Consider the following 12,548-nt stretch of genomic DNA (forward strand, 5'->3'; position numbering starts at 1 on the left):
AAGGGAGGCCATAATGTTAACCCCACTATCTTACAGATACTGGCTATGATGCTTTAGGAAAGCTAAAGTAGATGAGTAGAATGACTGAACCCCACCTCTGCTTTCTACAGTACCAAGAACAGGAAACAACTCATGCCCAGTGGGAAGAGAGGGGGCTTTTCTGCATTCTCCATCCCCAGCTAACTATACAGATCCAGGGCTGGTGCCATTAATCTCACTACAAGGCAACTGTTAATTAGCAAAGCTTTTAAAATTGCAATGTATTCTCTTGCTGGACTTTAATGATTTTTAACCAATAAATAATAAACTTAATTTTTTAATAATTATGTATGTTTCTGAAAGTTTATTCACAGATGAATAGTCACATACATGGTGTTGGTCTGTATCGCACTCAAAATATCTGTATATTAAACTTGCGCATGTATATCAAGCTCTGGTCAAACTTCCCTCAGAAGAACCAAAGATAAAAATGCTTGGAATAGATTTTAATTATGTAAACTTTCCAGAATGAAAAGGAAAATCCTTCTAAATATAGACATCTTGCAAAAACTCACATTCAGTTGCCTCAGGCAATGACTAGCCGTATGAAAGAAATGGCTCAGACTTACTGGATTTTCTGGCTTAGTTCAGGAAACCTGTGGGCTTTACTACATAAAGAAAACTTCCCTACCAAAGATTAACTCCCAAGATATTCAGCTGAAAATAGATGGATCTAAAACAGCATTGAAAGCTAAGTAAGAATTAAAACTTCTTATATTAGAGTCTCTTTGATTAAGAATGGAAACTTCCCAGAATGAAAAGAAAAACCCTTCTATCAATCCACCTGGGTTATTATACCAATCTGTCAGTTACTTCATGAATTATTTAGTAGAAGAGTGCATATGGTGAGACAGCCAGTCAGCCAAACTAATAACAGACTGAGGTAGCAGCAACAGCAGCAACCAATGCAGTATTCAAAGAGACAGTAGGGTGCATCTCTGCTCCATGCTCCAAGGAGGAAACACTTCGCACTGTCCTTCTTTGGCTTCCCAAACATGTTTCATAGTTAGAACAGAGACCACTGTGATGACAGCTAGATAGCCTAAGTCATCTAGATAATGCTGAAACAGTGGCAAGAATCACAGCTTCTTATGACCTGGCACACAGTGAACTAACGTGCTTGGACATCATGGGGGACAGAATGCCAAACACATTTTAAAACATCTAATGAAAACAAACACAGCTCTAAAGGATGTGAAAAGTTGTTTACTTGATTTTTTTTTAAATTTCCATGAATAACTTTATTTCTTTGCTTTTTACTTTCTGTGTTAACCATTAAAGATGAATACTCAAAGTGCACTCTTGAAAATATTAACTCAGTAAGTGTACCTAGAAAAAAATTAAGAAGAAAACAAACACATACCAAAACACAATGCTATCTTGCACAAGTAATTCTAACCCTAAAGAGGGAATGAAAGAATGGATGGCATGTGTCAGAGATAAGTTGTACCGCTGCATCTGAGGAGAATGTTAAAGTGCAGCCTTTGAGGGCAATTTAAATGCCAGGGACAGTCACATGCATGTGATGTAGTAACTTCTTATGTCAAGGATTAAAGATATTTTAAGAATCAGGCCTCTAGTATGAAGAAGGATGCTTGCAACAGGTTGTCTTATTACGAGAGTATTTCCAAGGCAGTACTTTTGAAGGCTGTGTTTTAGCTGTTAAAGCACAGGTAAGATGGACAGACGTCATATATTTCTAGCAGGTGGGTGAGTATCATTACCATTGGCATAGAAATGTCAGAGAAAGCCATTTCAATTGGGGAAAGCTAACAGGGCAAGTAATGAAATACACTGGAGAGAAACCACCTCCCCTGCTCTGACTTCGGCATGGCTCCTGCATTCAAGGAATAATAAAATAAGAAGTAACAAATGCTGCTTACCTTTCAATTTTTCAGCCAGCAAAGCAGCTTCATGTTCAGAATAATGCATTATTGCCGGAGGTGAAGGAGGGCGCAGTCTGTCTTCTTCCATTTTGCGTCTGTGGCGTTCTTCTCTGGCCAGCATTCTTTGTTTGCATTCCCATTCATAAAAGTCATCTCTTGCCTGAGCAAAATCAACGTGGAGGCGACCTGAATCCTTTTTGTCTGTGCTAGATCCTAATCTCATGCGGTAACCTGAAATCAACAAGCAGAACTAACTGTTGCAGGATTTATTTGCTTAAATTTTTCTTACTTTTTTTTCTCCTCTTCAAGTGCAGCTAAGCAAAAATGTACATTATGAGATTCCTACATATCTAGGCAGGATCTATCAATCACCATATTTACACAACAAGATAAACATTCAACCAGTCATTTTTCTTCAAAATTTTCTGCACCACCTATCAACATAGTAGATGAATTGAAAAGTTGACCCAAAGGTACAAAATCAATATTCCTTTTTAGAAGTTATCAAAATATGTAATTTTTCTGTGTGATGCCCCCAGATTTTAAAAGTGCAAAGGTCAGGTAAAAAAAAACCCAACCACTAAAAAGGCATTTGTTTTGGTCTGAACGTAGAGTTGTTCTTCTGATCATGCTCATTTCAGTGTTTTTCTCCAGTCTGCTAAAGGAACTGGAAGTATGGCGTAAGGCTGAATTTCATAAAAACCATGACAACAGGTAAATTTGAAAATTGTGCTACATAAATTCCTGTGCCCCAAAGAGGGTGGTTTCATAACTATATTCATGCTAGATCTCAAATTTTGAGACTTCACAATTGCAAACATGATTTTCTAATTCCACAGTGAAAATAACCTAGCAGCAAATATAAACCATCTACAAATTAACTGAGGTCATCATTCCTTAAAGTAATATTCAAAGTATGGACAGATTTATTAGATATTTGCAAGACCCCATTCAGTCAAAAACCCAATGAAACCCATTGCGATTCATCTTTCGGGATATTCTGCATACTCTTAATTTGGTCAATGTATCATATGATAAACCTAGCACACTGCAAAGGTTCAAATCAGGGACTATGCAGCACTACAAAAGGGCCCTGCTCTAAACTAAAAACCTTTACTACTGTCAGAGGACAAACAAATCATGCCAAAGCTATAAAACAGCTTTTTGTGACCATACTTAGGCACCTATCTTTTTCCAAGTTTTATTTCCAAGGCTGAAAGATATGCACAGAGTAGTCTGTCTATCTTTTAAAATGCCAATTCAGAGAAAGTGTGAGAAAATACTGTGTAGAAAGTTGCAAAGAGGGTCCTAATTTAACAGTAGAATTAATCAATTTACACAGGATAGCTCTTATTTCTCCATGCCAACCCCCTGCAGTGGACTCCAAAGGAGAACAGCAGAGACTTTCCAAATGATGGGATGCTGCAGAGATGAACTCTGTGCTGAGCGGGCACATATGAGGCTCTTCAGAAACACACACTTCTACAATCACTGCACAGTAACTTCAGAGAGAGGAAACTCTCGTTCCAATAGTCAGGAAAAATGGTGTTTGCTGTTTTTGAACTGCAATCCAAGAGAACCTACCTTTCAGTCTTGTGGTTTGTCTGTGGTTTAAAGAGCTTCAGCACCTCACTACCACAGTTAAAACTCAGTTCTGAACTCCCTTCAGGAAGAGCGCAGCTAAGAGTTGTGTAGTAGATTAGGCACATCTTTGCAAAAATGCATATCTAGGCATGCGCTCTTTGTTTTACTGCTGGGAAAACATCCTGCTTTATGAATACAAGGGACTGTCTGTACTACAGCACATGTAAGAAAATAGCTTCAAACACATGAAATATCCATATATATAGTGATCTTTCAAAAAAACAAAAAAACCTGAGTGCCTTCTGATTTGACATTTTCCTTTCAAATGTCTTGTGGAGTTGAGCTAAGGAGCCTGCCAGTCAGGAAGAGATATGACTTTCATTGTCCAGGAAGGAGTCCAAACCCAGAAGTAAAACTTGAGCTAAATATTTCAGAGGTCCTTCAAAACCAAAATGCATCAAAAACTGCCATGGAACCTAACAATAATTGCAAGAGTGGCAAAGGAGAGGATTATATATATATATTACTTTAATGCCTCCTTTACTTTGCTTTGCTTTGTCTGGATGAGATGAGTAAACACCACTCTTTCCCCTCAACAGGCTTTTTGTGGTCGTATATGTAGCTCTAGTCCCGAGGTGCTGAAGAGTTACAGATACAACATATTCAGTGCAACATAACAAGAAGAGTGTGGGTGGCCTTTCAGAGCTGGGCCCTGAACGAATGAGGGAGTAATTATGTGGTTTTATCAACAGTGGTGTAGGCACAAAGGAGTCATCCAAAAGGGGTCAGTGGTGTAGCTAACCTGATCACTGCTCCCCGCCCGTTTGACATGCCAGCTGCATTCCTCAAACAGTGATTGCTCTGTGCCAGAACAGCATTATCAGCAACGTAGAGGACACTGCCAAGGTGCCAGGTCTCATGAACCTAAAATTAGATCTCCCAGCTGGGCTTTACTTTCCAGGAAGACACAATCTCTCTTCCTCTCCCACACCCTGTCTTTCGTCTCCACTGGCAGGAGCACACCAGGTATGGGCAGAGCCAGAAACACAGCACTGCAGAATGCAAAACTCTTGTGAACTTCAAAGTCCCTCACAATACCTGAATACAGAACTGATGAAAAGGCCTGTGCATCTGTAGATTGCGTGTGCACTGGCAAAGCTGAGTTCTATTAAAGTACCCTGTGTAGCACTGGGCAAATGGTTCCCTTTAGGTAACCAGTTTAAGTGCCTCCAAATTAACAGATTTTTGAAATTGACCATGAATCACACTGAAAAAATCTGACTGCTTGTTTAAAGACTGAAGGTGGTCAGCCAGACAGGTTGTTTCCACCAGCACAGAAACTTAGAATAACCTGGGTCAGAAGGGACCTTGGATGTCACCTAGTCCAATGCCTCTCTCAGAGAAGGGCTAGCTTCAAAGTTAGATCAGATAGCTCAGGACTTGGCATCTTTCCCTTAACAAAAACAACAAATGCCTTTGGGACAGCTTCTTGCACCCTCATAAATTAGGGTTTGCAGACACTACAGGACCCATGGCCTGGCCACTGAAAAACAGACTCCTTGATAGGCTGATAACCGCAAGACACTGCATAGCAAGGGGCACAACTGGTAGGTCCTGTTTTATATGAGATCCTCAGGCACTGATCTTTGCTGAAAACTTTGAGCCACAAGGCAGCTGGGAGGCTCTCCCTTTTCCAACACCATGTCTCCTTATTGATGTTTGATTTGAAGGTGTTTGAATGCATGAGAGAAACACCTGGCACTGCCTCCCCTTTAAGCACGGGCAACTAATTTTTTTACCCGTATCTTTTCTCAGGACTGCAGCTAGCGTTAACTTTATACCTGACTTGTAATTTTTAATTTCAGTTTTCCACACGATGGCAGAGGAAAATACTTTGGGACCTTGCCAAGATCCTCGCTTTAAAGGAGCAGGAACAGGAAAAATTAATGAAGGTTCTAAATAAAAATCAAACATTATTTTCATATCACAGGTCCAGTGAAAACTCCATGGCTTGACTTACCTTTGAGTGTTGTTATACTGGGGACTGGACAATATCTGCTCTCTAACTGGGGATCAGAATGTTAATGATGATCAGAGAGAACTTAAAATACAACAAGTACACAGTACTAAAAGGAGAACCATGGGGGAAAATATCAGCACAGGAAAAATGCATACATGGGCTTTTGGGTATAAACAGGTCTGTCTCAAGCCACCTGTTTGTCCTATATTTTCAAGTCCAGGGCCATCAATATTTGCAGGAGTTACTGAATTGTCAGCCACAGGAGAAAAGTACAAATAGTTTTGGAAAAGAGCTTTCTCAAGGGCTGGTATGACAATTTTAGAAAGACTTTTCCTCAGGAGATCAAAATACAACTTTCAAGGCTAAATGAAATTTAGCCTTCCTAAAGTCAACATTTTTATCACAGTCTTCTACCCATCTCCCAGCCTTCCGTTCCATACATGTTTATGTGGGAATACAACGGAAAAAAAAAAGTGATTAAACTACTTGATGGATTTTGTAATCACTTGCACTATTCTAGTGATAAGCACAGGATAAATACAAAGCTTGATGAGATTAGATGGGGTAGACAGATAAAACTGATTAGGTAGACAGAATTATCATTATATCAGAGATATCAAAGGCAAGGCTTTCCCCTAATATTGCACACATACTACATTAACCACAAATTCCATTTTTAAGTCCCTTTTGTCTCTTACAGGGAAAATAAATTGCCTTAACAATAGGCTTTATTCTCATCATTTCAGAATACATTATGTTTGAGAATGGAACAAAGACTGGTTAAAACCCCTCAATATTTCCGCACAAATAAAACATATCCCTGCCTATTGCCTAACCTCCCTCCCTCCACTGGCAGGGAACAGTCCCTGTTTCATCTGCAAAGTTCAGTGATCTTGGTGTGAAACTTGGCTACAGAGTGCCCCTGCACTTCTTCATCCTCCCTGCCAGTTCCACTGGTTCTTTACCTGATCTGGTCAGAGACATCAGGTACAACATTTTGGAAGAATTAAAAGGTGTGGAGGAAAAGACAAATGAGGATGGAGGTTGAAGCACAGATATGAGAGGAAGCACAGACAGCACTGTGACTGTGACAAAAGGAAATAGAAGAAGGGAGGACAGATCAGGAACTTGGAAATAAACTTGCAGAAAATTCAGAATGAGGAAGGGAATCTTTCACTTCCATTTCTACTTGTTTCCCTTTTCTGAATGAGCACTCTATTGCATTACGAATGAGGGAATTTCCTACCTCTAATAATCAAGTCTGGTCTTTCAGGACTTAAGGGAAATAAAATTAAAATAAAAATTGACTTGGAGTGAAGGAAAGGGCGTAGCCAACTGCTGAGAAGCAGGAAACTGAGCTAGACAGACACTGGCTCTGGCTCAGGGTGGCAGTTCATACATTTCGGAGATTTTCTTTGCTCCCTTTCTTGCCACTGTTTTGTTTATCATAATACAGTAATACCAACTCCTCCTGAATCTGGTGTGCCCCGTTTCTGTTCTGTTACTTGTGGAGATAGGGCCCCTGGACAGAAGCTGGAAGCTACTAAATGTGCTACTGCTTGTGATGCCTGTAATCTGATGCAATGAACTACAGTACTTTGGAAGCAATGGGAACGAATGAGAAGGATGGAAATCAGGAAGAGAGAGTGGGTGAGAAGGGAAGAAGAAATGAAGCAAAAAATAAAAAAAGAAAGGAAGAAGTTGGAATGGAGATCTGATACAAACCTGAAAATAAAGCATGTATTTCAAAGAAATCTTTATACAGACCCCAGAAAACTCATGGTTTTCTGTAGCTTTTCAAATAGATACTTAAAGCAAGCAAACAAGTTAGGAGAAAAACAACCCAAAACCACAAGCCCTAACAAAAACTTTTGTAAAACAAAGGAGCAAGGTTTTTCCTGACAACGTATTTCAAAAGTTTAGATGGTTTATTTCTTTCTTTCATTTTAAGATATAGTTGATGGTGATTTGAGAGACACCTTGTTTCTAGCTGCATGAATTTCCTGTGGACACCTACAGGATGTTGAGATTATATCCTTACTGCTGAACAGAAGATGGTCAGGGAGCTCAAACAAGGTATCTCAGATCATTAGCTGCTTCCCAGGCTCAAATGTGAATGGTTCCAGTGGCTCCTTCTGAGGTCATCTTACAAAAGGTGGGTGGATGCAAGCCAGTCTGTGTCAGCTTGTCTAGGCCAAGAATCAGTCCTTGAACCTTGTTTATTCAAGAATACCTTGTATATTAGATTGAAAGTGTTACACTACGCTTGTGGGGCATAACAATGCTTTTGAGTCTCTCCCAAGACCCAGAAAGATGGATGAATCAGCCTGTGGAGTGGAGACAAATACTTACAGGGCATGGGATCTAACTGAGAAAGGTGAAAAAGGACTCAGAAAGCCAATCCTCAAAAAGGGAGACTGTAACCTTAAGAGGGCACTGACAGCCATAGAAACCTGATAAGTGAAAGCAGAGTTGTTTTTCATGTTTTTTCTTTTTTTTTTTTCCCTGGAGGGTTTTTTTGGTCTGTTCCTTTATTGGAAAATGAAGAGATTCTGAAATTTTACACACGAGTTTCTGTAGCACTCGTTGTCCTGGGAGGCAACAGACGCAGCCTACAGATGGGGCTCAGAATCTAACCCATGCAGTAGCTGAACACATGCATGCTTAAAGACAGACTTTATTCAGGCTGCACTGCAAATCTATAAAAATATGCCAATGAAACTGCCAGCCTATCAGAGAAATTGGCACTGGAAAACAGCAGAGTTCCTGGCCTGGTGCCCTCCTCTTTCCACATCCTGTGAGCAGAACTATATAAACCAGTGTAAATCGAAAATAAGACTGTTCTGTAGTGAATTTCAGGATCTGCTGCATTGTTGTGGGATGGCAGGAAATTGCTCCTGGGTAAGTAACATACAAAACCATGCATGAGTCTTGGCAGACACAGAAAAATAACAGAATTGCCCCTTGCCACTCCATACTACAGCCACTGAGCTCAAGAAAGACTTGCTGAGATAAAAGCTAAGAAAATAAGCAAGCATTAGCATCACAAAATACGAATGAGAAGCAAGGAAAATCCATTAAAGAATGTGAAGTACCAGAAAGGTAAATGGCTTTATCAACCATGAACTCCTCTGCAAAACGAATGTGACAAAAATTCTTCTTGCTTTTCCGAATTGCTGTTATATCTCCACACTGCTCAAAGACTTCCTGAATAATTTCCTCCGTTGCGTTTTCTGGTAATCCTCCAACAAACACTGTTTTACACCCAGGAGGTCTCTCTCTTGTTGAAGGTGGTGGAAGATCTAAGTCAAAACAGAAATCACATTGGAATACAAAATTTGTCTTTTGATCCTTTGTCTCTATTCATCCCCTTAATCAGTTTTGGGCAGCAACAGTTGACATAGCATAGAGGCAGAAAAGAGGGACAAGCAAAATAATTGAATATTGTAGAGATTGTCCAAAATTTATTACTTGAATCTATGCCTCTCAATCTTTAGGTGGGGTTTCAGACATTAATTCCTGCCACTGCAGGTTTTTCTCCAGGATAGACAGTGAGATCTAAAAGGATCCTTCTTTCCCCTGAACAGCCACACAAAAAATACAAAAACATTGTGTTTTGAAGCAGGGGAGCTTGTGCAACTGATTTGACCCTGAGCACAGATCTCAAGCACTAGTGCAGTGCATTCAAGGCCTGAACTTCATCATCTCTGGCTCATGCTCACACTCGCCATGCTCCCCAAGTGTGTGGGCTCTCTGCGAGTAAGCCCACGCTACACACACCCTGTGCACTTGGGCTGGAACCTTTCCCTGGTCTTAGCATAATTTCATTTCTGTTTCAGAGTACAGGAGCACAGCAAACAGAAAAACAAAGTGGGAAACACAACAAAGTGACAGCATGATGAAAACGCTCTGCCGGTTATCTGTTTTGTCTTGTTGCCAGATAATGGAGCAGACGCCAACACATGGGAAGGATAACCCCATTGTTTACAAGTGCTCATGAGGTGGAGTAGCTAGAAATGCTGTTTTCATGTATATATATATAGAGAGAACATATACACACTTAAATTGAAAAACTATTAAATTTTCGAAGGGTGTATAAAAAATATGAACTGTCATAACACTTCACCTTGTTTATATGTAGTTTAATAGAGCATTCCTCTGAAACTAATTCTCTAAGAAGGAATGTAACTAATCTGACTTAGCTTTTAGGCCCTTTAACACAGTAAATGGAGTTATAACCTTGAAATGTACATATATATACATACCAGCACACACAGACAGTTTGTTTAAATCGTGATCTGGGTACACACAAATCCATAGTACCAGACTATTTGCTTAACATTCTCATTTGACTTCACAGTGATAGTTAAAGTCACTGGTACCATGGCTCTGAAACCAAACTCATGGGGCAACATACACAAAATCAGGGTTTGTGCCTGAGCGGGTGTCTCGGACAAGTTTTCCACTTGCGCAACGTCACAGAAGGGCAGAAGGAAGCCTGGTCCCTGCTTTCAAAAAGAAGATGGAACTCATCTGCTATGTTGACCCCCCTGAAAAATGGCAAGAGAGAAGCTGTAGGGCCCCTTTCCCTCCATCTCCCCCAAAGAGGGACTGTAGGTTGTCAAATTTTGGGTGCAAGGAATTGTGTTCAGTGACACAAGCCCAGATTGGTTCCATCTAACTATGGGCACTGAAGGGGAGCATGGAGATAAACAGCACCATATAAGCATTATGTTGTGTGACATTCTGATCTTCAAGAAAGACAGATTTCTACTATGAGCAGTGAAGATCTTCAGTCTCTGTTAGTTTCCTTTAAGAATGTTTTTTTTTATACAAGAAGTGTAGGCTTTTTTACATGACCTTACAGGGATAAATAAGGATGCTCTGGATACCATAGCATGCTTTACACACAGAATACATCTTAGAAGGAAACACCATACTTGCCTGTAATCTATTTAAAAACCGTAATTATTTTTTGATAAACGATTTTCATGCAATGTATTTAGGAAAGTAACATTCTTTCATCTGATTTACTTACTTGGGTTTGGAGGGAAGAGAGTGCAGCTTTTGCAGTGAATTATTTCTTTGACTACAGGCACATCTGTTGGTGGTGGTGGCACTAACCCCATGCCTGGTATCATTGGGTTAATCGGAGTGATTCCAGTCATCATGCTAAGGCTTGGATCAAAGCCTGGTACGCAAATAGAATCTGTAAATATATAAGTAAAATCCTGCCTTATAAACCTTGAAACTACTTGTTACAATTTTTTTGCACAGACAGTTTTGCTCTATGTTGGGTTTTTTGTTTCCCCAAGCATCACTGTTAGAATTAGGAGAAGGGAAAAGAAAAAAAAATGGAAAAACAAAAAAAAAGGCAGAGCAATAGGGAGGAGAGAGAGAAGAAAATGGAGAGAGGCGCATTTTCAGCAATAAAACCCAAACTATGCATAAAGAATGGAATGTTACATAATCTAAAAATATTAACATGACTGAGTAAACCACAGCACATTAAAGTGTAAAACCATGCATCATGAATATCTGTTATTATCTGACATGCAATTTTCTGTTTCATAATGCTACCGTGATGTTTACATTGCCTTCTGACCAAAGCATATAAAGAATATAATTTAACACTGTTATGTCCTCTCCATCTAATTGTCAGACTACTTTATCACAACATAGCCTTCTCACATAAGTGACCTTGATTTACAAACAGTACAGAGAAAGATCCATTTCTGACTCTGTTATAGAAGTCTAGTTAGCCAAGACTTCTAACCATTTTACCCTGGATTATAAATTTTCAGCTGCACAGAATGGGGTCTTTTTGAATTGTGGAATTAATTCCCTGTTATTTAATCAGATTAATAGATTCTCTTCAACATACATATTATTAATATATACCACTACAGCCTCATAAAGTAAAATGAATATTTGGCAAACATTATTCTTTCTCCTTCCTGATCTCTTTGCCAAGACTTCCATACATATTACTTAAAGTTGAAAGATTTGCCAGGGAGCACCAGTGCTGTAACACCAAGAATTGTAAAAAGCAGATGTTTCAGAGGAAATGAGAGCCAAGTTTTGAAATTTACTTTCGTTAAAATCAAGGCTTTGGGTTTCTTGAGGCATAATGAATAAAATATTTTCAGAGACCGATCTCTTTGTTGGCATAACACTGCTGCTATTTGGTATCATCAATAATTTAAAAAGAAGAGTTACTTTGTTTTCTACAGATTTTCTGCTGAGTCTTCTGGCTAGCAACTGGAAAGTATTTAATGATACATGTAAACGTGGGGTTTGGTAGCTCAGAAGCCTGTTTATTTTGAAGAAGCAAAAAGGGAAACAATTCCTTGTCAAGACATATATATATATATATATATATATATATATATATATATATATATATACACACATATGAAATTTGAACTAATTTGTTACAAGGCATGGTCAGTGCAATGTGACCTGAAGGATACCAGATTCTTCATCCTGAATCTGCAGCTGAAAAGTTCTGTGGTCCTGGGTCAGCCCTCAGACCTTTCTGTATCTTTATTTCTGCATCTTCAAAACAGGTACAGTAATACATACTCACTGGTGAGTATTAGTTCACATTATTATAGCACTTTGTAGGTGTAAAGCACTCTGTAGGGGCTGAAAATTAGCATTATTATTCGTGTAAAATACCCATAATTGTCTTTTCCAGGAAGGACAACTGAGGTTTGAGAACTTATACTCTAAGAAAGCTTGTATCTCTCTCAACTGCATGCTCCCTGCTCTTCACTCACTGACTCTGAGCCTTCACCACCTTCAGGCAGTTCTGTACACCAAGTGTAGCAAATGCACAGCAAGCAAGGATTTGCTTTAGGCTTATTGAAGACTAGTATTAATCAAAAGTCATGATATTACATTACTTTTTTTAATAAGTGGGCTTATGAAAAATGATTTGCTCTGGGTGTGATGCTTTTTTCCCCCCACTATCGATGCATATGCACTGCTTTTCAGATTAAGCTTTGAAACATGGA

At 39.2% G+C, this 12,548-nt stretch overlaps 1 protein-coding gene across 9 annotated transcripts in view; it reads right to left on the minus strand.

The window, feature by feature from the left end:
• ENOX1 (ecto-NOX disulfide-thiol exchanger 1) overlaps positions 1-12,548 on the minus strand; it is a 362,626-nt gene that overhangs the window by 88,432 nt on the left and 261,646 nt on the right. For all 9 annotated transcript variants that reach the window (XM_071550707.1, XM_071550726.1, XM_071550658.1 and 6 more), the window contains 3 exons: positions 10,568-10,738; positions 8,625-8,831; positions 1,923-2,156 (listed from right to left, as the gene is read on the minus strand). In XM_071550707.1, the coding sequence (XP_071406808.1) occupies positions 1,923-2,156; positions 8,625-8,831; positions 10,568-10,738 (612 nt within the window). The remainder of the gene's footprint in view (positions 1-1,922; positions 2,157-8,624; positions 8,832-10,567; positions 10,739-12,548) is intronic.

Source organism: Pithys albifrons, chromosome 1, assembly GCF_047495875.1.
Source record: "Pithys albifrons albifrons isolate INPA30051 chromosome 1, PitAlb_v1, whole genome shotgun sequence".
Classification (NCBI taxonomy): Eukaryota; Metazoa; Chordata; class Aves; order Passeriformes; family Thamnophilidae; genus Pithys; species Pithys albifrons.